We start from the raw sequence: 23,017 nt of genomic DNA on the forward strand, positions 1-23,017 counted from the left end.
GGCCGACGCGTTGGCCGCTGTTTAAACTTATAACATATAAGATGCGTCGGTGGTGGCTTCACAATACTATCAGACACTGACAATAGAAACACAACAAGTAAGTTGGGTGATGCTTGTGATTAAGTCGTTTTCTATTTTTGATTGGGTTCTCCATTGTTTTTTCCTCGGGCAACCAGGCTTTAAATTTCACCAAAAATTTGTCGCCCAGTAAATTTTCTAGTCATCTGGGACAACTGCACAACTGCTAATTTCAAGCACTGAAAAATATACATGAAAAAATTTCTGCAATCTGATTGGCTGAGAGAAGTGCAGTTTTTCGGTAACACAGTACAGAAGAGGTAATTGAATCACAGTGCTTGTTTTATTGAGTAAAAGTCTACGTATATAACAATGGTTAATATTACAAAATTAAAGTGCTTTATTAGCTTAGTATTTGGCAGGTGTTTATTCAAACTTACCAAGTTCATTTTTTGGTCAGAATGCTTTATTCCACACTGATAATCAACTGAAATGTTGTGCTCTGACAAACTTTTGAAAAAGAAAGATGCAGGAATTACTGGGATCTAAAAAATAAAACAATAACTTTAGCTCAGCAATTGGCTATTACTGCTCCCATATCACTGCACACAACCAATCAGAGGCAGAGGCAGTCAGACTGACTGCATTTGTCTTAGGTTGCAGATCCCAAATTTAAATCCACCAGGCTGTGTACAGTGAGAAGCCCACTGGCAGCCTTGATCTTATAAGTTAGGGTTTTCCAGCATATTATGTGTTATTTCAATAAACTATTATTTCTTTCACTGTTCATTGTTGTAAACCACATTTGAGCATAAATTATAATATTTATGTTTTATGGAAAAGGCACTAACAAAACGATTAATATCACTATACTTAACTCAAGAGTTTGCATGCTCTTTGCTACTAATTAATGTCACAGTTGGAACCCGAAACTATTAATTTAGATTATGACGACTGCAAATAACAGAGACGGCAAAAGACAAGACACATGTTTGGCATAAAGGGGAAACCCCCCCCCCCCCCCCCACTATGACTTCAGTCAGACAACTTCCTCAGAGCTCTTGCAGACTGCACTGGATCAGACAAGTTGTAGGCGGGAAAAAGCCATTTTTGGCAACATATAAGCGTAGCTCTCCACTGCACTGCAAGTTTAACCACTGGCCAGCATCTTGCTAAAATGGAAAGAGCATAGGTAGCAAAACTAGCTCTAACCTCCTTATCTCCCCAGCGTGCGTCACTGCGAGACTGAACCGAGCACGAAAACTCAGAGGTGAACCCACATTTAATTAATTCAACAACAATGCCTCCAAAGGGAGGGATGGGTGGGGAAAAAACAGTTCTGTTTGAGATAAACTTTGAAACCTGGAAATAGCACTTTAAACTTTACTAGACCTTTTATAAATAGACAGGTGTCTAGGACTAAACTAATGGAAAATAACGTACCATCGAATACAATAAACTAGTGTAGCAATTACGAAGACATGGATAGTGCTTCTAGTCTGTTTTGACTAATAAAGACGATTGAGATAAAACTGTATTTTACACTGTTACTGTAAAACTTAATGTCACTTGAATCCTCTTTGGCTTATTTGAAAAATCAAGCCTGTTCTAATTAGCTACGTAACTCACCTCAAAAAGCCAACCAAGACAGGAGATCAGAAGTAACTTGCTGTGATTCAATTCTGCCTTTGGGTACACATCCAATTCTCTGTATCAAAATCAGACATGATCATACACAAATGAGATAGAAACGAGTTCGTGAACATGGGAAAGTTATGCCAAGTATATTTAAACAAAACGTAGCTAGCCAAACTAATTCCCATTGGATGCCAGTAGAGCAAAATTTAAATGGAGAAACTTCATGCAAACACAGTGCCTTTGTCAATGGGCCACCCAACCTACTCTGCTTAAGATAACTAATTTTTCAAGAAAATGGTGATTCCAGCTAAGAGTGCCTGGTGACCAGTTTTAAAACGGATTTCAATGAGAGACAACAGCATAATAACCTGTACGTTCTACAAAGCCAATGGAAGACGTCCGAGAAATAACCCAAAAGAGGAGCCACAGGGTCCATCATACTAAGGTACTCTACAGCCCACGGCACAGTCAGCACCAATCTCCCTTGACACCATGCCCTTTTTAGATAGTTTAGAACATCAAATTGAACTGGAATCTGCACACAGAAAAAAACACTAAATTAAAATTAAATTAATGTACATGTACTTGTACAGGCAAATAAATAAACAAATACATTGAATATACAGTAGATAGAGAAAACAAACTAAAAAAAAACAAACAGGAAACCTACTCGCTTTAACTTAAGGTTTTATCGGCCAAAAGACATACTTTATTTCGTAGTTTTAAAGTTTCTGCCATGGATGTTTGTGATGTTATTTCAGCACCATAATATGGCTGGAATAAAAGGAAACCAAGAAACTTTGCCAAGATTCTGATCTCTGTTGTACAGGTAAAGAACTCTTGCTTCAGTTCCTAAAATGGAGGTATAAGAGTTAAAGTGGAGTTTCATTTACCTCACATTTATGAGCACCTTGATGAGGATAGTAATTTTATATCACATGATTTTACACGCCACTGTGGGCCAGTCCTGGGGTTACAGGGTAAACCACATCTTAGTCCACTAAAAAATTGTCCTTGTCCTGTCCTGTCCTGTCCTGTCCTTGTCCACTAATAAACTGTCTTTGTCCTGTGTCCCACCCCTAGACACTTTACAGACTTTACTCTGTCTAATGGGAGATGATATACTGCCCATTAGTAGGGGCCAGTTCAGGGGTGACAATGTCGACATCCCGCAGAATTTTACAAACAAGGAAGCATTCTGGGTATTGATGCGAATGAATGCTTGCTTGGGGAGCCATATTGGTGGGAGGAGAGTGCTCTCACCACTGCACATATTGTGTGAGCATACTTATTACACTTAGAAGCCTCATAACATAAAGAACGTTTCTGACCTGATTTTGAATGGACCTGTCTTTCTCAGAATCTTCCTGCACGTCTGACAAAGGGAATTCTTTATCATTCGTCTTTGATCAAAATAAAACAATAAAACTATAATCTCTCTACATATGAACACAATAACCATGTTAATATTAACACTTCTCACACACCGCTTGTAGCCATGTCAAGCTGAGAGCTGCACGCCTGACCTTTATTGCAAATTCAAAGCTAATACAAGTAGCATTACACTAAAGACCTGAAATAGGCTAGTACATTATACTGGTATTGTGTAAAAGCTGAAAATCTTTGGGTGGGTGGGCACAAAAGTCAGCAATGGCGGACGCAACAAAAACAACTGCCCGCACAATAGGTCACATGACCTATACCCAGGCCCCAGCGGTGCATGAGAAAAACATTTTTCACTTATTTCGTTTCACTCTTCCATTGTGATAAAGTAATATACATGTATTAACTTGTAACAATTTCAGCTCAAATAAGTCATTAGTAAATTTACAGCAGAATGTCATACCTCAGTTATTGTTACAATCAGCAAGTCTATCAAGTGTTGATTAAATGAATGGCTGCAATAAAACGTGAAGTCGTGAAAGAATTGGAAAACAAATGTTGCAATAATTATTATAAGATCATTCCATTTAGATCCTTCCTTATTGTTAACGTCGAAAGTCTTAGCTGGAGATACACATCACAAGAAGGTTGTTCAATAATCCAAGGGGGTAGCCTGTCTTTAAAAACAAACCAAGAGATCTTTGAATTTTGCCAGTTTTAGTTAAACCCATTGACTCCTGGGGGTTTGCCACTGACGACTAAAATCGTCTGGTGTTAGACAGAGTAAAATACTAAGTCTGGCTGGTTTAGGCCGGTTTGGGTGTTGAAGGGTTAATTAAAGAACATTTCTATTGCAAAGACTCTGGTAAATAGAGGTAAACCAAAATAGCAAAAATAGAGGTACAATCCGAATAAATAGTTGTGATGCTGGAACCCAGCCTTATACTCTGTGTTCTTAATCACAAAGTGTGAAGGGTCGTGGATTTTTAAAAGAAAGAGAATCGTGCAAACAGAGACAATCAAGGCTAGCAGATGCTCACAAAATATTGTACAGTAAAGTAGAAAACAAGGTAAGGATTATAAAATGAAAAGTACCAAATTAAGGCTATGTCAGTGTACCTTGCAGCGGACATTATAAATCCTTTGAAGAATTCTTGTACATTGGTAAAACTGGGAGAAGGGCATGGGCCAGAAGAGGATGAAGGCGTAACAAACCTTTCCTGCAACCTGACAACCAACATAAAGCATAATCAAAAAGTCATGAATTGGAGAATTGTAAGGGTGCAAGCCATTAGGAATACCACAGAGATGAGACGTTAGTATCGCAACAAATTTGTGAAATTAATTTGTTGTGTTGGTAGTTTTAAAAAAAATGAAATTGTTTTGTTATTTAGCTGGCAAGTGATGCGGGTCTGGATTTACATAGGGGTGCAAATGTGTTTTTGATCATTGTGAATGTTAACTGAATTTTGCAATCAAGTACAAGTAAGAGTGAGGACAATGTGTGAGCCAGCGAGCCATGGGAATCATGCAAGCCATGGCTGCGAGCTATGCGAGTCAATGTGCAAGTCAACAAGCGAGCGCAAGTCACACAGTTATTGAAAGCTACCTTATTATAGGAAATTAACGCGAATCGTTAAAATTCGCGTTAATTTAAGTTGCGTTAATTTTGTTGAGCCTTAATTTCCGTGACGTTAATTAAGTGCAGCGTTAATTTCCGCGCTCTTAATTTCCAGTATCTTAACCCTAATTTTGGAAACTGTCCAGACATTCTTGACACCTAAAAAACATTAACTACAAGCTTTCTTTCTTTCCATTTACCCTTAGTTTTTCATCTTTCACAAAAGCTAGGGAAAGGGTTTACAATATTTCAAGTTCATCTTCATCGTTGTCGCTATCAGAAGTGATGTCAATATCTTCTCTTTTGATTTCCCGTATTTAATCGCGTTCATTTCCTTTATTATGAAATTCTACCTCCTCTTTCGCGTTAATTTTCTTTATTCGAAAGTCGTTTTCCATTAAATTCGCGTTAATTTAAGTCGCGTTAATTTCCAATACCTTAATTTCATGGAACGTTAATTTCCCATAATAAGGTAAAAGTTTTAAAATGGCTGCTTGGACTTAAATACTGTTTATCAGCACTATTTGAAAAGGGTGCTTAGACTTAAATGCGAGATTCGCATGACTCGTATGACTCACTGGTTCGCAGATTGTCCAGCCCCCAATAATAACTTGTTAAATGTATGCACTAATAATTTTAAATGTATGTATAAAGTACCTGCGACATGAGTGGGTTCTGTACCACATTTACAAACCTGAGGCAAATTTGGAAACGACAAAAACTTATTATTCAAGTGTCATCATTTAGAATGTCCACTATTTTTTTTCCAATAATGGTATACAAAACAACTGACACAATCAGTTTCCATGAGGTCATTACGGTATATGAGCTGATAACAGAGATTTAGTGAGCCAATCAGAAAGCTAGAAATGCAATATCCAAGATTGAAAATTTAATAACATGTTGTACCTTTGAAATTTTTCGGGGTTTGATTTTTGCAAATTACTTAGCATACTCTGGGAACGGAAACTGCTCCCATTTCTTTCTTCGTCACACATCTGGAAAAAATAAGATTTTCAACACGTTACCAAAGAAGATCAAAGCTATTAATTATTAGTATCACCCAACTAGTGGACTAATGCAAATCCTGCATTTTGATTGGCTACGCTACTAGAGGCTAATAGTCCTCAAGTAGTGAAAAGCGTGACGCTTTCTTTCGTTTAATTCCCAATTAAATATCTCTTTAACTTGCATTTGCTAACTTTATTATTGCCTTTTCTGTCCAACTAGTTGGGTGATACTAAAACAATTAGACCCTTTGCCCTCAAGGGCCACGGGTCAATAGCCCATTCGGCTTCGCCTCTTGATGGGCTATTGACCCGTAGCCCGCAAGGGCTAATTGTTAAATATTAGGAGCATTGTGACTGGTTTGAGTCACCATCCAAACATACTGGTACATCTCTTCACATATAGTCCAATCTAATTTCCAGATGACATTGTTTCTCTTAGCCGGCGGGGGCCTTTGCATTAGAAAACAAAGGGCTCTGGAGACAATGGAAATTCAAATTATTTTTTTTCATTGGTATAGCTTGCAAACAATAAAATCTTAAAGTGGAAGTAAAAATTGCCAATGTGGTCTGGCCAGTGGGATATTAATAATTAGAGTGTCTTTGTTCAAAACCACGATGTTACTTATTGCTTCTTTCTGCTCTATCCAGAGCCCTTCGTTTTCTCATTCAAAGGTGCCGCTGGCTAAGAGAAAAAAAATGGGATCTAGGAACAAGCATGTGCACAGTGATGTTAAAATTTCTTAACTAGTAATAACATACTTTTTCTTGACCCCAGAACAGAGTGGTAAGAAAACTTAAGCCCTTACGTTACCTGAAGCAATTGTGACTTGAAGAGTCTTGCAAAATGAGAATAATTTGCCATCTCTGGCTTTTGATTAACCAAGGCCCTGCATTGTGATGGTTGAAATCAGAGAAAACAATATTAAATGACTATTAGCACAAAAGGAAGTAAAAAAACCTCTACCAGGAAGTAAAAAAACATCTCAGCCTTTAATTGCCAATCAATGTAGACTAAGCTACAGATTTTTATAATACCGGAGTGCACGCGTGGAGCACCATGGGTAAGAAAGTATGGCAACCCATCTGTACGAGAAAATGTGGTTTTGGTCACTGCCCTTACGTCCACTCCTCCATGTATGCCAATGTGAAACTCCATGGTGCAACCCGTGTTTTTTGGCGGTAACATCTTTGATATTGCATATCAATGATATGGTTCATTGACACCTGTCAAAACAAGGTATCCACTAACCATATTGCAGGCTCAAGTTTAAAGCTTATCGAAGTCAGCTTTTTTAAAAAAAGTTGACCACTAACCAGGTACTGGTTTTTGATTGGATCACAGGCTCAAGCCAGCTTAACTTAATGTAAGAATAAATAGCATGGGAGCTCCATTTTTAGGTTTGGCTAAAATTGAAAATTGAAAACAGAAGTTGTCTAACATGGCTCATATAACATCATGAATTTTCTACCTTATCCTGTCACCCATATGATCCTCCATATTCCATCCTGTTGCAGCGTTGCAATCTTCCCATTCTCGTATGAGCTCATAAAATACATCCCTTACAGAAGATTCAAAGATTTTCTACATTACTTGTGTGCCAAGATATTGTTCTTACCCAGTGCGCAGGGATGGGCAAAATTCAAGAAGACTCAAATGGATTGTGTTGGGGTTTTTTGAAAACTGTTCAGCCTAACAGTTTTTCAAAGTTGATCTCTGTTGTTTGTAACTTTAATTATGCAGCACTGCGTGCTAGACAGACATTATTTTCATCACGAAGCTTTTGTTTGTGTTGTTTAAAGGTAATTTCTGAGTTGTATAGCAAGAAGGGGCAAGTAAAAGGTAAAACGACACAAAATGAACTGCACTGCTGTGACACAGCAGTCTCAAGCTTATTTTATAACTGAGCAATAGCATTCAAGGGAACTTCAAGTCAAATCAGATTTTTTTCTACAATTGCAATTTGCATCTGAAAACAAGGAAAAACTTGAGTACCAAATTCAACCCACATTATAACATCGAGCGTGGAAAACCTGCAACACATTGGTAGAAGTGTGCTCACCATTCCCAAAACATTGTCTGCCAAAGTATGTACCTTTGTTTTCTGAAGTTGTGGAAAGCTCTGTCTGTTGGAAAATTCTGTTTGTTGTCCTTCTCAACATTGAATGGGACCCCACCCAAAGGCGACTTGATACCTTTCAACTCTGAGACCTATAAGACACTAAGGTTATTTATATTTTCATTTAAACATTCCTTTTTTATACAAGAGTTCCAGATCTGGGTGGGAGAATGTTCATTTGTCTTATATCACAAAATTTTCACTTTGTTACGGCCTTAATTATGCATACATTGTACAAAGGCAGGCACAAAATTAATGCTCTACTAACTGAACAGACTTGAGATCAAACCAAATGTTGGTTTTACATGAAGCAGGTACAAAAGTCGGACCAGATTAACTTGGATTGCTCACTTCAGATTGATGTGAAAAACTTAAAAGGCCTCAAGAAGTCACTCTAGCCCTAATCTTCAAGCTACTGGTAGCTTGGTGAAATTGGCACAAACATGGAATAGTTTTGGCTTACAAAATCATTTTTCACTCGATCCAAGGGGAGTGACCCGAGTTCATCTGGTCCGACTTTTGTACCTGCCCTTTTACATGTAGGTAGGAGAGGGAAATTGAAATGCCCAGTGAAACACCATTCTGAGCAGAATAGAGAACAAACAAACTCAGTCCAATCGACTCAGTCAGTCCAGGAATTGAACTTGTTGGGACACATTGATAGTAGGCAGGGATTTCAACAAAATTCAAAGTTGGTGGCTGGTTTGAGTCAAGTAACTCACTGTATCAACAAGGGGACTAACAGCCTCTTTCTCTGGGGGTGTCAGCTGGGGGGCATGTCATTTTGGAAGAACATTCCCAAATGCCACATTTCAAAAGCAAAAGTTATTAATGATCATGTTGAGACAATTTCACGTTGCCAATGCCCAAATTAGTTTTAATCTTAGGTTTGAAAGAATCTGCCTTTAATTTTTTCAATTTAAGGAAAAAAGTAGCCGACTTCTCTGCGTGAGGTAGCCAAATGCTTTTCATCGGCTACTGGTACTTAATGAAATTATTATTGGGTAGGCATCAGCCCTCTCACCAGTACAGTGCCAACACTAAAACAATTTCCAACTAGACTTAAATAATTTTAAATAATTCTTTTAAAAGAAATATCTCTGGGAGAATGTCAAAGATCTCATGTCCAAGTCCTTTTGTATTTTTCTGGAAAGGATGGACTTGAACCTGTGCTCTATAAGCTCATGCCCCCCCACACTCATGACCAGACCTACTTTCAAGCCCATCATTTTATTATTATAATTTACTGGTCCTGAGGAAATATTTCCCATCATAATGAAGTATTGCACAGTCTAGTCAAGACTCAGATAAATAGCCATGTTACTGCAACTGCTGCTTCAGGTCAATGAAGGCCCACAAAAATGTGCTTTCTGATAGAAGGGAATTTTATTATTAGTTACAAATAGTAAACTGCATTGATTTACAAAAGACACCAAATTGGCTAACTCAATGTTTTCCCCTTTTCAAACCCTTTGGGAATAAAATGTTGTTCCAGGTATTTCCATATATCATTTAAATGTGAATGCCACGTTATAATCCCAATGCAATATACAAAGAACCTTAACCCTGCGAAACTGAGTTAGCCGATTTGGCCTATGAAATTACCACAAAGACTTGTGTATAAGCCGCACTCGTGTATAAGCAGCACCCCCAAGTTTCAAGCATGATTTTGCAAAAAAATAAGAACTCCAAAAAAGCACTCCAGTTATTATAGCTTAACTGCTCAAACAATTTAAGCAAAAATCAAATGCTTGAAAGAACTACTGGCGAGCAAGATTCGGGTTTAGAACCTGAAGATGCAAATAAACGGCTCCTTTAGGAGTCATCCCTTCTACCGAAAACAGTGATCAACAACAGGTTTCAATATGTTTAATCTTTAGTTACTGAAGGTTTTCAGTTCAATTTGTGACCCCTACAAGACAGTTTACTCCCTCTGACAGCAAAGGTCTCGTGTATAAGCCGCACCTGCGATTTTTGGACCAAAACTTAAGCAAAAAGGTGCGGCTTATACACAAGTCTTTACAGTAAACAGAAATTACAAAGATAACAATTTATGGAAGACTAAAACTCTAATTTACAGATGGGACTAACCTTTACAGGCAAAAGGGATTTGTACTGCTGAAGAAATGTCTCTTTTAGTCTAGGAGAGAAGGCGGCAATCTGAAAAATCAAATCACTGGAGCTTAAGGAACATATCTACATGTACACGAAGAAATCAAAATGATGAGGAATTGAGTTATGCAAGTTAAGGGAAGAAAAAAAAAGGTTTTCCATACCCTTGGATTGTCAGCAAACAAACGAAGAGTATCCTTGTCTAACAGTAGTATCAGACTGTAAAGGAAATAAACAATAAATCTGTGTAATCAGAAATTTTGATGTCCGATATCATGTAGAATCTTAAGCTAATACACATTAAACATACATTGTGATGTAATCTAAGGAAAACTTGATAGCTAATGGTATATGAGTTTAGATGTTACTTCTAGCTCATTGAGATTCAGATTACGATTCAGATTAAAACTGAGATTAGGAAAAATAATATTTTACGCCTAATTAGGTCTAAAACGATATTTGATCTCAAATCCAAACTTTGTTGGTTAGTATTCAATGAATGGTGGGGTCATACATGTTGTTTGGGCGCTTTGTTTCTGTGTTTCGGTGTTTAGTAATGTCTGTCACCAGATCCTTGTGGATGCAATTTTTTTTATCCGTGAGGAGTGCAGATGACTGACATTGCCAGATATGTCCAGAAATGCAAGTAATGAGGGGCCCCAAGGGGCAAGAGGGGGGGGGGGGTTCTTTTTCCCTTTAAAAATTGCTGCTGTTTCCTTGTTCGCAAAATAACTTTCAAACTTGTTCTCAGCTTTTTGATCCCTAAAAATGGTTTGGTAATGGTAATGAATTTATATAGCGCATTTTCTATTAATATATTCAAATGCACTTTACAAGCAAGGGATCTATGGGTGAGATCGGACATCAGCATATATAGGCGCCGCTGGCAGCCGCTATCAGTCCATTAGCGATCTCACCCAGCACATGAATGAATGAAATGAGTCCTGACCACAACACCGGGAGCTCCATGCCCTACTCTTTACGAATAGTGTGTGGGTTTTTTTACGTCCCACTGGGTTGTGAGCATTGAAAGGTTGTGAGATGGGGCCTACGGTTTATAGTCCTTATCCTAGAAGACTTGAAAATCTTAACCATTTGCAGATGTAATTACAAAGGGCAGCACTTTCTCCTCAGTTATTTAAAGACCCTGAGTGTTGGTCCGGCCAGAGTTGAACTCACAACCTCCCGCATGACAGCCTGACGCTCAACCAACTGAGCCACCGGTGCGTGGTCAAAAATTCTCTAAGAGTTACTTCCTTGTTCCCTAAGATGTTTTGTCTGAAGTTGTTCCCCTGTTCACCAGTTCAAATTAGCCATGTTCCTTTGTTCCTCAAAACCCCTGGGAGACCCTTAGTAGTTAGATGCCAACAGATTTCAATTATCGTCCCCTTACTCTTTTCCCCAACTTCAACGTACATCACAGACAATTAACAGCACAAAGTGTCGCAAATGCTGCTGCTCCTTCACAAAAGATAACTGCTGCATGAATTTATCCTAAGCTAAAAATAATGCTTACCTTTACCCTGGCCTCATTGTTAGAAATAGGTAGAAAGTACTTAGACTTAAAAGGGACACTTCATGTTGGATATCAAAATTGGGCATGCATCTAGCTAATTACTTGCATAATTCTGGAAATACAGTGAAAATGTTACTTCACGCAGAAGATGACAGTAGTAACTGTTGTAAATGGGACAGAGGATAAATGTGACACAGTCAAGACAACTACTGGATCAAGCTTTCTGAGCTAGCAGGTGACAACAGCAAACGGTCATTTATATTGGTGAATAAAATGTTACTAAAATTAATCTACTTCAAACTCAACCTCTCAAGATCTTGCAGAACAGTCACAGCAAAATAGGTGCAGTTATGAATGGAGTTGAGAATATTTGGGTTATTCTTTTCATTATCTACAAAAGAAATAAACATTGCAACGTATACATTATGTTCTTTATCCGGCATGTACATGTTGTTTGTTCCCACTGTATTAACCACAATATGACAGCATATCAAAGAACTTACATTTTGCACATTAGTACATGGGTACAGAACGTAAAAGGCATAAATTTTGATCAATTTGGGGTGCAGGGATGGTGCAGTGGTGAGAGCACTCGCCTCCCACCAATGTGGCCCGGGTTCGATTCCCAGACTCGGCGTCATATGTGGGTTGAGTTTGTTGGTTCTCTACTCCGCACCGAGAGGTTTTTCTCCGGGTACTCCGGTTTTCCCCTCTCCTCAAAAACCAACATTTGATTTCATTTGCGTTAACTTGTTAATTTCAATTTACAGTGTCCCCGATTGGTGCTCTACAGCGCTAGAAGATTAGACACTTAAAATTAATAAAGTTCCTTAATTCCTTTCCTTTCCTTTCCTTTCCTTTCACATGGGTGAATACTGGGTAGGTGTTATCAATTGTGTTAGTTTAGAAAAGAATGAAACCCATTCAGCAAATGTACAACCTATGGACTGTTCATGAACCTGACAGAATTGCATTCTAACACTAACATAATGAACTTAAAGGTTGTGAAAAACTGAATGGCATCAGTGTCTGTTAGTTATAACTTTAAAGATTGCAAAAATCACAGATAATTAAAAATAGTGGCATTCTTACAGCATAAAACGTTTAATAGTTCCTGTTCAAAATAAGAACCAATGACAAACAAGGGTAACTTTTTAACTTACAATTTTCAGAGCTTGGCTCTTCATTTTCCTTACAGTCCGATGAAATTCCACGTACAGTCAAAAGCTGTACCACAAAATACAGCTCAGCTGTGACATTTGGAACCAAATTGCCTGTTAAAAATTCAGTTTTATATTTCAACATCACTTGGACAAAGCACAGAAGCTACAGATCAGACAGCTCTCTCAACAGAGAGGTGTCTGCTTTCTTTTGCTGATTATAATTATGAACCCAACTAAAGTATTACAATGTTACGATATATGTGGTGGGTGGTTAATGCAGACTAGAGACCAGGACTGGAGTAAATGTTTGAAAGTCCATGTTAAACTCCAATTATCAGCTGTATTAACATAAAACACAGGAACACAAGCCATAAATTGCAATGAGGTGCCGACTGAAATTATTGCAGGCTTATAAACAGAGGCAAACTAAAAATAATAACATGCAAGCTACTGGTAGAAGTTTGAAAGGGCTATGTTAGTCCTCATCTCAGTGCCTCTCAGTGATATTGTACACAGCAACTCTATGACACAGGGTTCTCAGTATTCAGGTAAGGGCTGAATAGATGACTGGTGCATAATCTACATCAAATCAGCATGAAAATCGTAATTGTACTATAGCAAATCCCATAACATTTTCCTTATCTGGACCATATATGGCCCATATCACTAGCTTTGGTAATATGTTAGCCTTTGGTAACGAAATCTTTGAGGCCTGTAACTGATCCCTGAGTATTTTGGAATATGTGACAATGAAAGGCTATAGAATCATCTTATCATGTAAATGAAAAAGGTGACCACAATTTTAAATGGATGTACTGTATAAAGTAAAAATTGGTTTGGCGTATTAAAAAAAGGCACTATTTCACAATATCAATGACAACTCTAACATACATTGTGTAAAGAGTTTGCTTTTCTCAGGTGCTATGATAAAAACCCTTTAAAAAAAACATCCCAGATGACAACTCACCTGTTACACAGTTAGAATACATTTTGGCAAGAACATCAAGCTTTTCTTGAGAATTAACTTTTAGTTGGTCAACTTGCACTGCCTGAATCTCTTCTTTACAAGTCTTTTTTTCATCCCTTTGACTACTCAAATCATCTGCCACCAAAGATTGTTGCAGACTAGCATTTCCAATAAAATCCTTGACAGGTGAGGGTGTTGAAAGGACTCTCCCACCGGTATTGATATTTGGTTGCCATGCATTAGGTGGAGTTATGACGTGATTTTTAGACGTTGTTGTCTGTTTGGGTGGTGTTATAATATAATCTCCTAAGACATGTAATGGTGGAGATCTGACCCCAGTTTGTGCACTAGGGCTGTTTCTGTTCTCCCAAGGGGATTCCCCCTTGCTTTTCCTTTTAGTTTTCATAAGCTTTAGTATGTTTCGTTCTTCTTGGAGAGAAGCAGGACTGCTGTGACTTTCCATACTCAGTTGTGAGAATGAAGGTCCTGTTGATGAAAATGCTGGTGACAGTTTTCCTTTCCTTCCATCACTTTTAACTGGTGTTGGGGTAATTCTTCTTGACGGAGTCGCCTTTTTTCTGGAAAACAAGAGAAATGGATAATTAAGCCAAAGAGGCACCGTCTTGGAATCTCATCTGTGTTTCAGCCTTATAAAAATCTCACAAACTCTCTGATGATATCTCAAAATCCCTAAAGTCCAGTTACCAATTGATTCATGACGATAAAGTTGTTTTAAAGGTCTTGCAAGTACCTCTCATGCAAAGTTCGTAGTGAAAGAGTATTCTAAAAGGAGCATGCATGGCAAGATCCTTTGTCAAGAATTTTCTTTTTTGACGTTACTGTTAAGATTGTCATGTAACATGTTCATTCTAAAGATCCAAAACATACATGTATTTAATTCATCACTGATCAGGGTATGTTTGAAAACATCTCTTAATCCGGAGATACAATGTATTCAAGTTGGTCACAAAATTAATCATCTCACAACACAAACAATGTAGGTCCACTAAAGACACAACGTAAGTTATAATTTACGAGGTAATGGCCTAAATGTTGTGCAGCCATCATATAACAGCCTCGTTATGCACAACTCATTTCTGTATCAGATTGTCCACATTTGGAATCAATTATCAGCCATAACAAAATCCTCGACTACTTTGGCTCAATTTCGTTCTCGTCTGAACGGTGTTGAATTTGCAGGGTGCCCGTGTATGAACTGTATACGCTAGCTATTCTCTTATCTTAATGTTTGCAGTAGTTTCTTTTTAAACTATCTTTTAATACAGTTCTGGATTCTTCTAGAATTTTTATTTTTTATATGTAAATAGTAATTAGTTATGGTATTGTAAATAGTCGTGCGTTTTTAACATGAGCCACTGGCTCGGGAGATTTGGGCAACCTCTCCCTACGTTTGCGACTTTAAATAAAGTTACCTTACCTTACCTTACGCAACCAGAATGACATACCTGTTGGTGCCCATAGGAGGAAAATCATCAGGATCATTAATATCAATGTGCTGCGACCCAACTAATGGCAATGACCTATCTATGTCACTTCCAATAAATTTTGGGGACTTTTTTCCTGGGCGTGGGGATGAAGATGGTGATGAATGCCGTCCCTTTTCACTCCTGTCTCTTTGCCTTTGAGACAGGGGGGTCACAGGTGAAGGTGATGGAGTTTTTTGCGATGGAAACAAACTTCCTTTAGAATAATTTTTTGGTCCTTGAGGCAATTGTTTGCCAACAAGATTACTTCCTTTGCTTTGTGAAACTTGTGCCTTCCTGGGTGTAAGAGCTGCATTTTGACGCTGCATGAAAAAGTGTGATGTCTGCTCTCTCAAGTAATTTAAAAGAAAGGGTGCCAAGTCTGTAAGATTATGTTTCTTGAGATTTTCTTTCTCCCTACAAACATCCTAGAAATAAGAAAAAAATTATTTGAAGAATGATACTCAGGAGAGGCAATCCTCTGGGCATAGCCTGCGTGGCAGGCCGTAGAAAGGAGCGCCGGCACTCCTTTCTACGGCCTGCCACCTACACTCCGGCGCTCCTTTCTACGACCTGCCACGCAGGCTATCTGGGCAAATCACTGTACACAATAACTGCAGCTGTTAACATTTAATGGGAATGAAGAGCTGTGACTTAAATTGATTTAAAGATAACAATTTAGGTGTCAGTTGATTGATTTAGTAACAGTCTAATATTAATTACGGTTTATTATATGACTAGCTCCGTGAGCGGGCAAGATGAACCAAATCGCGCGCTCTGATTGGCTACCCGGGCGGGCAAGATGGAGCGATACTGCCCGCTCGGGATTTCTCGCTTAGTCCCGCAAGATCAAAGATCATTTTTTGGTGTTTTAAGTCATATAATAAATCCTTTATCGACCAAGATTGTTTGGTCAAGATGACTGGATATTGGCCTCGTTCTTTTTTTGCGTGTTTATGGACCGAGACGAAGTCGAGGTCCATAAACACGCAAAAAAAAGAACTTGGCCAATATCCAGTCATCTTGACCTCACGCTTGGTCAATAACCCATACATATTGACTCTAGATCTACTGCTAATAAACATAACTCAGAGGTGTTGACCTCTTTCATTTGGCCTTGACCCTTACCTCTGCAGTATTATTATATAAACAGCAATGAAAATGTGATATCTTGTCTTGTGAAATTAAAATGACATTAATTTTTATCTTCAATCATGAAAAGATCACCATTGCCAGCTTTTTGCCAGAGTATATTTTGCAATTTTTTGAGGTACACTGCACTATTTTCCACAGGGAAAGTAGAAAACTTGGAATTTTCTACGAGGATCATTGCGTCGGCATTACGATCTTATCTTTCAGGGGTAAGACTAAAACTGTTGATGGTTTCGCGCATTATATTTCGAGAATGTGGATTTGAATTGGAATGGCGGATGATTTTCGATTAGACATTATCTCAAAGCATTTACCTCTTTGCCATTACTTTTAAAATTCTTTTCCACATCTTCCAAAGAAATTTCCCCGTTTATAATTTTGGCCAAAACAGCATCCATCATCATAAACTTGATTTGGGTTTATACCTTGATTTTATCGCAGCCATATTGAATGCCATATTGTTATTTCAAAACGTCGTGCGCACAATCCGGGGATTGGCGCCAAAATTTAACCAATCAGACGGCTTTCTTGGTTGTTGGCACAAAATATAAACTTGGATATTATCAAAACTTCATCTCGGTTTCGAGTTGACGACCAATTTTCAAGTATTTTACTTTCTTCTGCTAAAGAATCCTAGAGAAAAATGCCTAAAAGAAGTTTTCCTTTTGAAGAATCTTCTGGGCTGCAACTCAAGACTCATATCTACGAATATCACATAGCGATCGAGAAGGAGAAAATTTATGGTAAGGACACGTGTTGAAAAAATAATATTAAGCTTGCTTAATTGATTAGAATTTACGATTGTTGCTAACGTTAAACACTTTCGTCCGTTAAATATCCTTCAGCAAGAACTCTTGAACTGATGCACAAGGGATCACTTCAATTTCAAAAAGACCAAGTCGATCAAAGTAGCAATGTCCCAACCGAACAAACGTTCAAATGTCGTAGCTGTGCACAATCGAAGAGTGAAGTTCCTATGGTCTGTTTTTTCTGTGAAAGGCAGTCTTGTGCCGGTTGCAGTCGACAATGTGAAAACTGTGCCGGAAATTTTTGCACTTTGTGCTCGCTTACGAAGTAAGTAAACGTGTTGTTTGTTGAATGGTTAAGTAATGCAGGGATATAAGGGCCAGTTAATTATTCAAAGCCGGATTTAGCAAATACTAGACTTCATAGTTTTTCACAGATAAAAAATGTTTCCATAAAATTTCAAGATAGCCTTTTTGTCATCATAAAATTAGATTAGTGCTTTCTCGACAGGGAGGGGGGGGGGGGGGGGGTACTCTCTTATATCCACTATATAGGTATGTCCTGCCCAATAGGGTAGGGATTTTGATGTGCTCAGTCCTTAAATAGGATATCCTTTTTGGTATTTTTGTGTTGTGATCCTTAGATATTCCTTAGGTAGGTCACTAAATAGAAGTATCCACCCCAACGCACAAAACGAAAAATATGTGGTCTATTAAAACTATACTACACACCTGAATACACATTTTCAAGTTTAACCCAGCGATTGTAAAGGGACGTTTAAAGCTTGTACTGCCGTATGTGCGCTCCTCACTCCCTTAATTAAATTGCGTGCCATTCTTTGGTTTTGGGCCTTAAAAAGGGTATCAAATCTCGATTTTCTCCCCTTAAATAGGGTCGGGGTTTGAGAACCTTGGCGGCACACACCTATCCTAAATTTGGGGAAAACTTGTACCTAGGTAGTGTTTTGAACAACCAGACCAAGGATTATAGACCGTATGCCTCGTCTCAAGACCCTTGCTGCTAACACTGTCGGATGTTCAATCCCCTCACACTGTTTGTGAAGAGCAAGGCATGTGTATCCTGGTGTTGTGATTTATCTCTGCCAGCATGTGGTCGACCTGGCTGGATTAGCTTGAAGGGCTTGTGAGGGAATGAGACCACAAAGGCAAAAATACAGTCAGAATTCGGGCTACTTGAGTGATGCTGGATCCTTCGCTTTGGCTTAGACTTGAGGGGTGTGTGAACACTGACCAAATGCCTGCTTGTGTGAGCTAGCACACCTAGTCTGGTATCCATGGTAAACCATTTTTCTTGTGCTCGTATTAAGAGAATCAAGCCTACATATACATTAAAGTGCACTAAAACTCAATTATTTTTCGTCTACAATATTAAAGCAAACATGTTTTACCATTCTTACAATTCTTGCAGAGCGGAGGGGTTGGCGCAGTGGTAAGATCTCTGCCTTCCAACCCTAAGTTCCGGGGTTCCATTCCCGGTTCTGCCGAGACTGGAATATTTGGCGACCTTCTTTCCCGCTAAAGTTCACTCAGCTTTCCATCCTTCCGAGGTTGGTAAAATGAGTACCAGCATGCATGGACTGCTTAGAAGCGGCTGCAATTTGCGCCTGTATATGCTTCCAGTCCGCTGGGGGTAAATTGATCATTGTAAAGCGCCTTTGAGACGTTGTGATAAGGGCGCTATATAAATGCACCACTTTACTTTTTACTTTTTTACCTCAAAATGCGGCTTTTTATCGGCTGCATAAGACACATAAAGGAATTCCTTGTGAATAACATCTCACACACCCATGGCCTGCTCCCGTTCTGGCCTTGTAGCTCATTCAGTAGAGCAACGGTGATCAATTTCAAAGGTCGTGGGTTCAAATTCCACCCTGGTCAGAGTTTTTCTTTGTCCTTGTGTGGGCCCAATTCCAATACTAGGGTTGATCTCTGATGGAATAATTCGGTATAAAAAAAACTTCACAGTAGCATTAGGCCTCACTCGAACTTGGAATCATTACTGTCAATATGCTACTGAAGGACAACAACTAACGATTAACTTTCATAAGAATATGAGATTTAGTAACTGCTTCTTTAATTCATTTTTCAGCTATGACCAGAGATTAGAGAGGTGTTTCTGCCTTGGATGTTCAGAACACTGAACCAAAAGAGCTACCGAGGGTTGCCAGAATTTATTTAAGATACTATTCATGACACTTTTTTTTCAGTGTTGAGAGAAACTCTTTGACTGGAAAAGATTCAATGACACTAAGGGTGCTTTCCATTTGACAGAGCTGACCAGCCAGACCAGGTATTTGGAAGGACTAACTCTACAATACAATCAAATTAACACACTTCAAGGATGATATATACTCCCTCGGAAGAACGTGAGGGATAATCATGCAAGTGTTCCTTAAAAATTGTTGCCTTTTCTTTGCTATCTGACGGGTCTGGTTGGCTATTTCTGACAAAAGGAAGCACCTTAAGATTTGAGGTCTTTAAAGGCAATAAGTTCTGAGAGCTTGCAGCATAACCTACAGGTAGTAGTTCTTAGCAGTTTCAGCTGCAACTATCTCATAACAACTTGAAACATTAATGATGGCTTGATGTAGATGTTTGACCATTTGTGTAGGACAAAGTATCATCCATTATTCACTTAACTCTTCTGTGCATAATAATAAATTGTAATTGGCTTGTTGTTACGCTTTTCCCCTCTCCACATTAAATAAAACCAATATGATCCAGGAATTTTTTTAAAAGTGTAATGACTTAACTAGCAGTAGTTACACATTGTTAATTTTCATGTTAAACAGATGTTGCTGCTGTGACTTTCATCTTGAACAAAAGAGTTTGTTTTGCAGTTTTCATCTTTTTATTTTTCTCTATCACATCCAATGTTCACTTTTTTGCAATAACCTTGTTTTGTTAGTTTTCCCATAATCTTATCTCCTTGATTCACTGCTGATACAAAATGGTACACATTGTGCAATGTGTTTAAGCTGTAATAAAGTTTTAATTAAAGATGGGTGTGATTTTCCGCTGGCTGAGGAACGAAAGAAGCCGAAAACAGTTTTCTCACACATGGCCCATGTAAAGTTTCAGTTTTTGTTTTGCCATCCGCCATTGCCTGACATGCCCCACCCACCCACCCATGAAGTACTTGTAGAATGTTTCAGTTGAGGTGATCTTATTCTCTAGCCACTTTTTTGTGTCATTGTAAGACAATAATATTATGTTCTTGTTAGTAAAGGTCAGGCTGTGTGGTTCGGCTTGGCATGGCTCCCAGCAGTGTGAGAACTGTTATTTTTGTTGCATTAGCTTTGGCAAATGAAGTAAATGTGTGTATTTGAAGTGCACGTTATGGAAAAAAAAGAGTGATTCCAGCGATCCTCGCACTTTTCTGGACAATTTGAGCAATTATTGTCTCTTGTTGACAACAGAAAAATTCAGTTTGTTCCAATGGAATTTGAACCTATGACCTCTGATACCGGTGCGATGCTGTACCAACTGAGCTATGAAGCCACTCAGTTGTCGCCAATGTAGAGATTCACACGACATGTATTTCAGATTCACTGTGTATTTTAATAATCCAATTGAAGGAATACACATACTTTCACAAAATCACGTTGCTCAAGTTACACTTACAATTTGCCTAATCAACATGTCAATCACTAAGGTCAGGAACATGTAAGCCCAACAAAATTAATTGACCTGCTCACAACTGAGTTGCTTCATAGCTCAGTTGGTAAAGAATTAAATTATATTGCACTGGCATCGAAGAAGTCATAGGTTCAATTCAAATCCCATTGGAAGGATGAGGCTCACCTCACTTTTTCATCAGCTTTAATAATGATGCTTAGCACACTTTTTTGTCATTACATGTATGCACAACTTCAGACCACAGGTCAAGGCACAATGTACTCCACAGGATACATCTTTGGTTGTTCAACAATTGAAAGGGAAACTAGTTTGATTTGCATGAGAATGCACAATTCATTGCCATTTGAATGGTTGTGCACCAGGACTCGCCATGAAACTGAGGCATGCAGCAACTCGGAAATGGGATATTGTGTTGTTGTAATTCTAATTAGTTACATTAACATTAGAAAAGCACATCGGTTTGTATCACAGCAGGGTCACCGGCAGCCTCGCTTCCATTCTTAGGCCAGGTAACCTAGCTACAACTGTAAAAGGGTCTAGTCCTTTGTTTTGGCTGGCCCGTATTCTGTATTCATTCATTAGAATGGATTACATTTAGGATTATATATGAATCATCATCCATGGGATCTACACATTTCCTACATGCATACATGGTTTATACCGAGATGGAACATCCACAGTATTCATTTACGTATTTCATGTGAACTAAACAAATATCGAATCCTAAACATTAAATATTATACAGGATGTTTTGGCAGATAAAGTTTCAAGCAGCCCGAAAAGCTTTTTTCCGTGCGTGAGCATGCAGTTATCCCTACTTCCGGTAGATTGTAAGGAAATAATATTTCCGGTGATAGGTTCCCACGATCTGCTCTTAGTACGCTGCCCGGTAAAGATCATGGCCTTTCTTAAAAACGAAAATCGCCGACAACGTCAAAATTTCTGAACATCCTTCATTTTCAAGCCGACTCTCTGGCAATTTTTTTGATGAGGCGAAGCCTGGGAACTGAAGAATGAACCGGAAGTTGTTCGAAACTTCTCGCAGTTTATAAGTCCTGACTAAACATGATGAGGCGATTTTGTCGGAAAACTCTAGAACATTAAATTTATTTAGACTTGAAAAGGAAACTGAGGTAATAGAGGGACCTAAAAGCGACCACTGTCAGCTTTTATGAAAATCTGAGAACACAAACGCTTTAATACACAAGAGACACCAGTGATAGATCTGTAACAGTGTAAGCAAGTATGGAGAAAGAAGTATGTGATAACTGCAACAGAGAAGTTCCTGTAGCAAACTACGAAATGCATGTGGCTTACTGTCAAAGAAATATTAAGCCTTGTCCTTTGTGTGGAGAGGCGATATCGACAAGCGAAGAAAAAGAACATTTTGAGGAGTATCACGAAGAAATTGCATGTATACAGTGTGGACAGAAAGTCACGAGAAACGAAGCGGAAAATCACCAAGCAGACAAATGTGGAAAGCAGCCGGTTTCTTGCCAGTTCTGCGAGATCATGCTTCCGCGGGAGAGAATGGCAGAACACGAGAAATTCTGTGGATCGAGGACGGAGATGTGTTCAAGATGTAGCTCTTATGTGTTGATAAAGTATTTTAAAAGCCATGAGAAATCTTGCAATGGACCAAGTAATTGCCTCTTGCCTTGTGAATTCTGTGGATCAATGATGCCTTTGGATCAACTCGCTACTCATCAACGCCACTGCATGATTGAAAAGGAAGGCGCACAACGTAAATGGAATGTACCCCTTTTGGTGGAAGAAGCTGACGGTTCGTTCTCGGAGACCGAAATCCAAAGCGGAAGCCGTGAGAACGATTTCCGTCCTCCAGACCCAAATGGAGGAAACATGGGCACAAATCGGGAAGAGACCATTGTTGCTCTGCCTTGTGAAATATGCGGAGAACTATGCCCGTCGGATCGACTTATGAAGCACCAAGAAGAATGCGTCCTCCAAAACGAGAGTGATATTCATGAAGTACTTTCCACTTCCGGTAGGCCAGCATCTGACGAATCTGACTTCCGACTTTTGAGGGAACAGAGGAATCGTACTGGATATTATTTTGATCATTTTACAGCCGAGGGGTCTTTGCACAAAATTCTTGAAAACCACTTACAAAATCCGTTTTGCGATCTCGACGAGAGAATGTGGCGATATACAGCAAGTGGAAGTCATCTTTGGCCATCTAAGCGGTACTAGACTGATGCCGTCATGCATTTATATACTGGGTACTACCCATCAGTAAATACAAGTATAATAATATTGTAAACCTGAAATTCAAATGCTTGCTTAGTTGTTGCTTCAGTGATAGTATCATAAAAAAATAAACTTTTTGGAATAATTCAATTGTTGGTGAGGGTTGGTTGATTGAACTCTTTAATGCAGGGGACATGATCAAGGTGACAGTTTGCATGTTCA

General features: G+C 38.7%; 2 protein-coding genes across 2 annotated transcripts in view; one reads left to right on the plus strand and one right to left on the minus strand.

Moving 5' to 3' along the window:
* LOC137990069 (codanin-1-like) overlaps nucleotides 1-16,649 on the minus strand; it is a 33,154-nt gene extending 16,505 nt beyond the window's left edge. The window contains exons 1-18 of the mRNA XM_068835613.1: nucleotides 16,496-16,649; nucleotides 15,012-15,457; nucleotides 13,546-14,123; nucleotides 12,579-12,689; nucleotides 11,722-11,806; nucleotides 10,064-10,118; nucleotides 9,879-9,947; nucleotides 7,764-7,879; nucleotides 7,140-7,229; nucleotides 6,482-6,557; nucleotides 5,570-5,658; nucleotides 4,159-4,266; nucleotides 3,503-3,554; nucleotides 2,988-3,059; nucleotides 2,365-2,508; nucleotides 2,025-2,191; nucleotides 1,648-1,726; nucleotides 459-563 (exon numbers count right to left, since the gene is read on the minus strand). Coding sequence (XP_068691714.1) covers nucleotides 459-563; nucleotides 1,648-1,726; nucleotides 2,025-2,191; nucleotides 2,365-2,508; nucleotides 2,988-3,059; nucleotides 3,503-3,554; nucleotides 4,159-4,266; nucleotides 5,570-5,658; nucleotides 6,482-6,557; nucleotides 7,140-7,229; nucleotides 7,764-7,879; nucleotides 9,879-9,947; nucleotides 10,064-10,118; nucleotides 11,722-11,806; nucleotides 12,579-12,689; nucleotides 13,546-14,123; nucleotides 15,012-15,457; nucleotides 16,496-16,585 — 2,532 coding nt within the window. The 5' untranslated portion in view covers nucleotides 16,586-16,649. The remainder of the gene's footprint in view (nucleotides 1-458; nucleotides 564-1,647; nucleotides 1,727-2,024; nucleotides 2,192-2,364; nucleotides 2,509-2,987; nucleotides 3,060-3,502; nucleotides 3,555-4,158; nucleotides 4,267-5,569; nucleotides 5,659-6,481; nucleotides 6,558-7,139; nucleotides 7,230-7,763; nucleotides 7,880-9,878; nucleotides 9,948-10,063; nucleotides 10,119-11,721; nucleotides 11,807-12,578; nucleotides 12,690-13,545; nucleotides 14,124-15,011; nucleotides 15,458-16,495) is intronic.
* A 4,384-nt stretch (nucleotides 16,650-21,033) lies between these two features.
* Nucleotides 21,034-22,801, plus strand: LOC137990077 (XIAP-associated factor 1-like). Its single transcript, XM_068835624.1, has one exon. The coding sequence runs from the start codon at nucleotides 21,833-21,835 to the stop codon at nucleotides 22,796-22,798; it is 966 nt and encodes a 321-aa protein (XP_068691725.1). The 5' UTR covers nucleotides 21,034-21,832; the 3' UTR covers nucleotides 22,799-22,801.
* Nucleotides 22,802-23,017: the final 216 nt, after the last annotated feature.

Source organism: Montipora foliosa, unplaced genomic scaffold (genome assembly GCF_036669935.1).
Source record: "Montipora foliosa isolate CH-2021 unplaced genomic scaffold, ASM3666993v2 scaffold_54, whole genome shotgun sequence".
Classification (NCBI taxonomy): Eukaryota; Metazoa; Cnidaria; class Anthozoa; order Scleractinia; family Acroporidae; genus Montipora; species Montipora foliosa.

Excerpts from the sequence above, each read along its gene's own strand:
- LOC137990077 (XM_068835624.1), top strand. The coding sequence starts at position 21,833 with ATGGAGAAAGAAGTATGTGATAACTGCAACAGAGAAGTTCCTGTAGCA.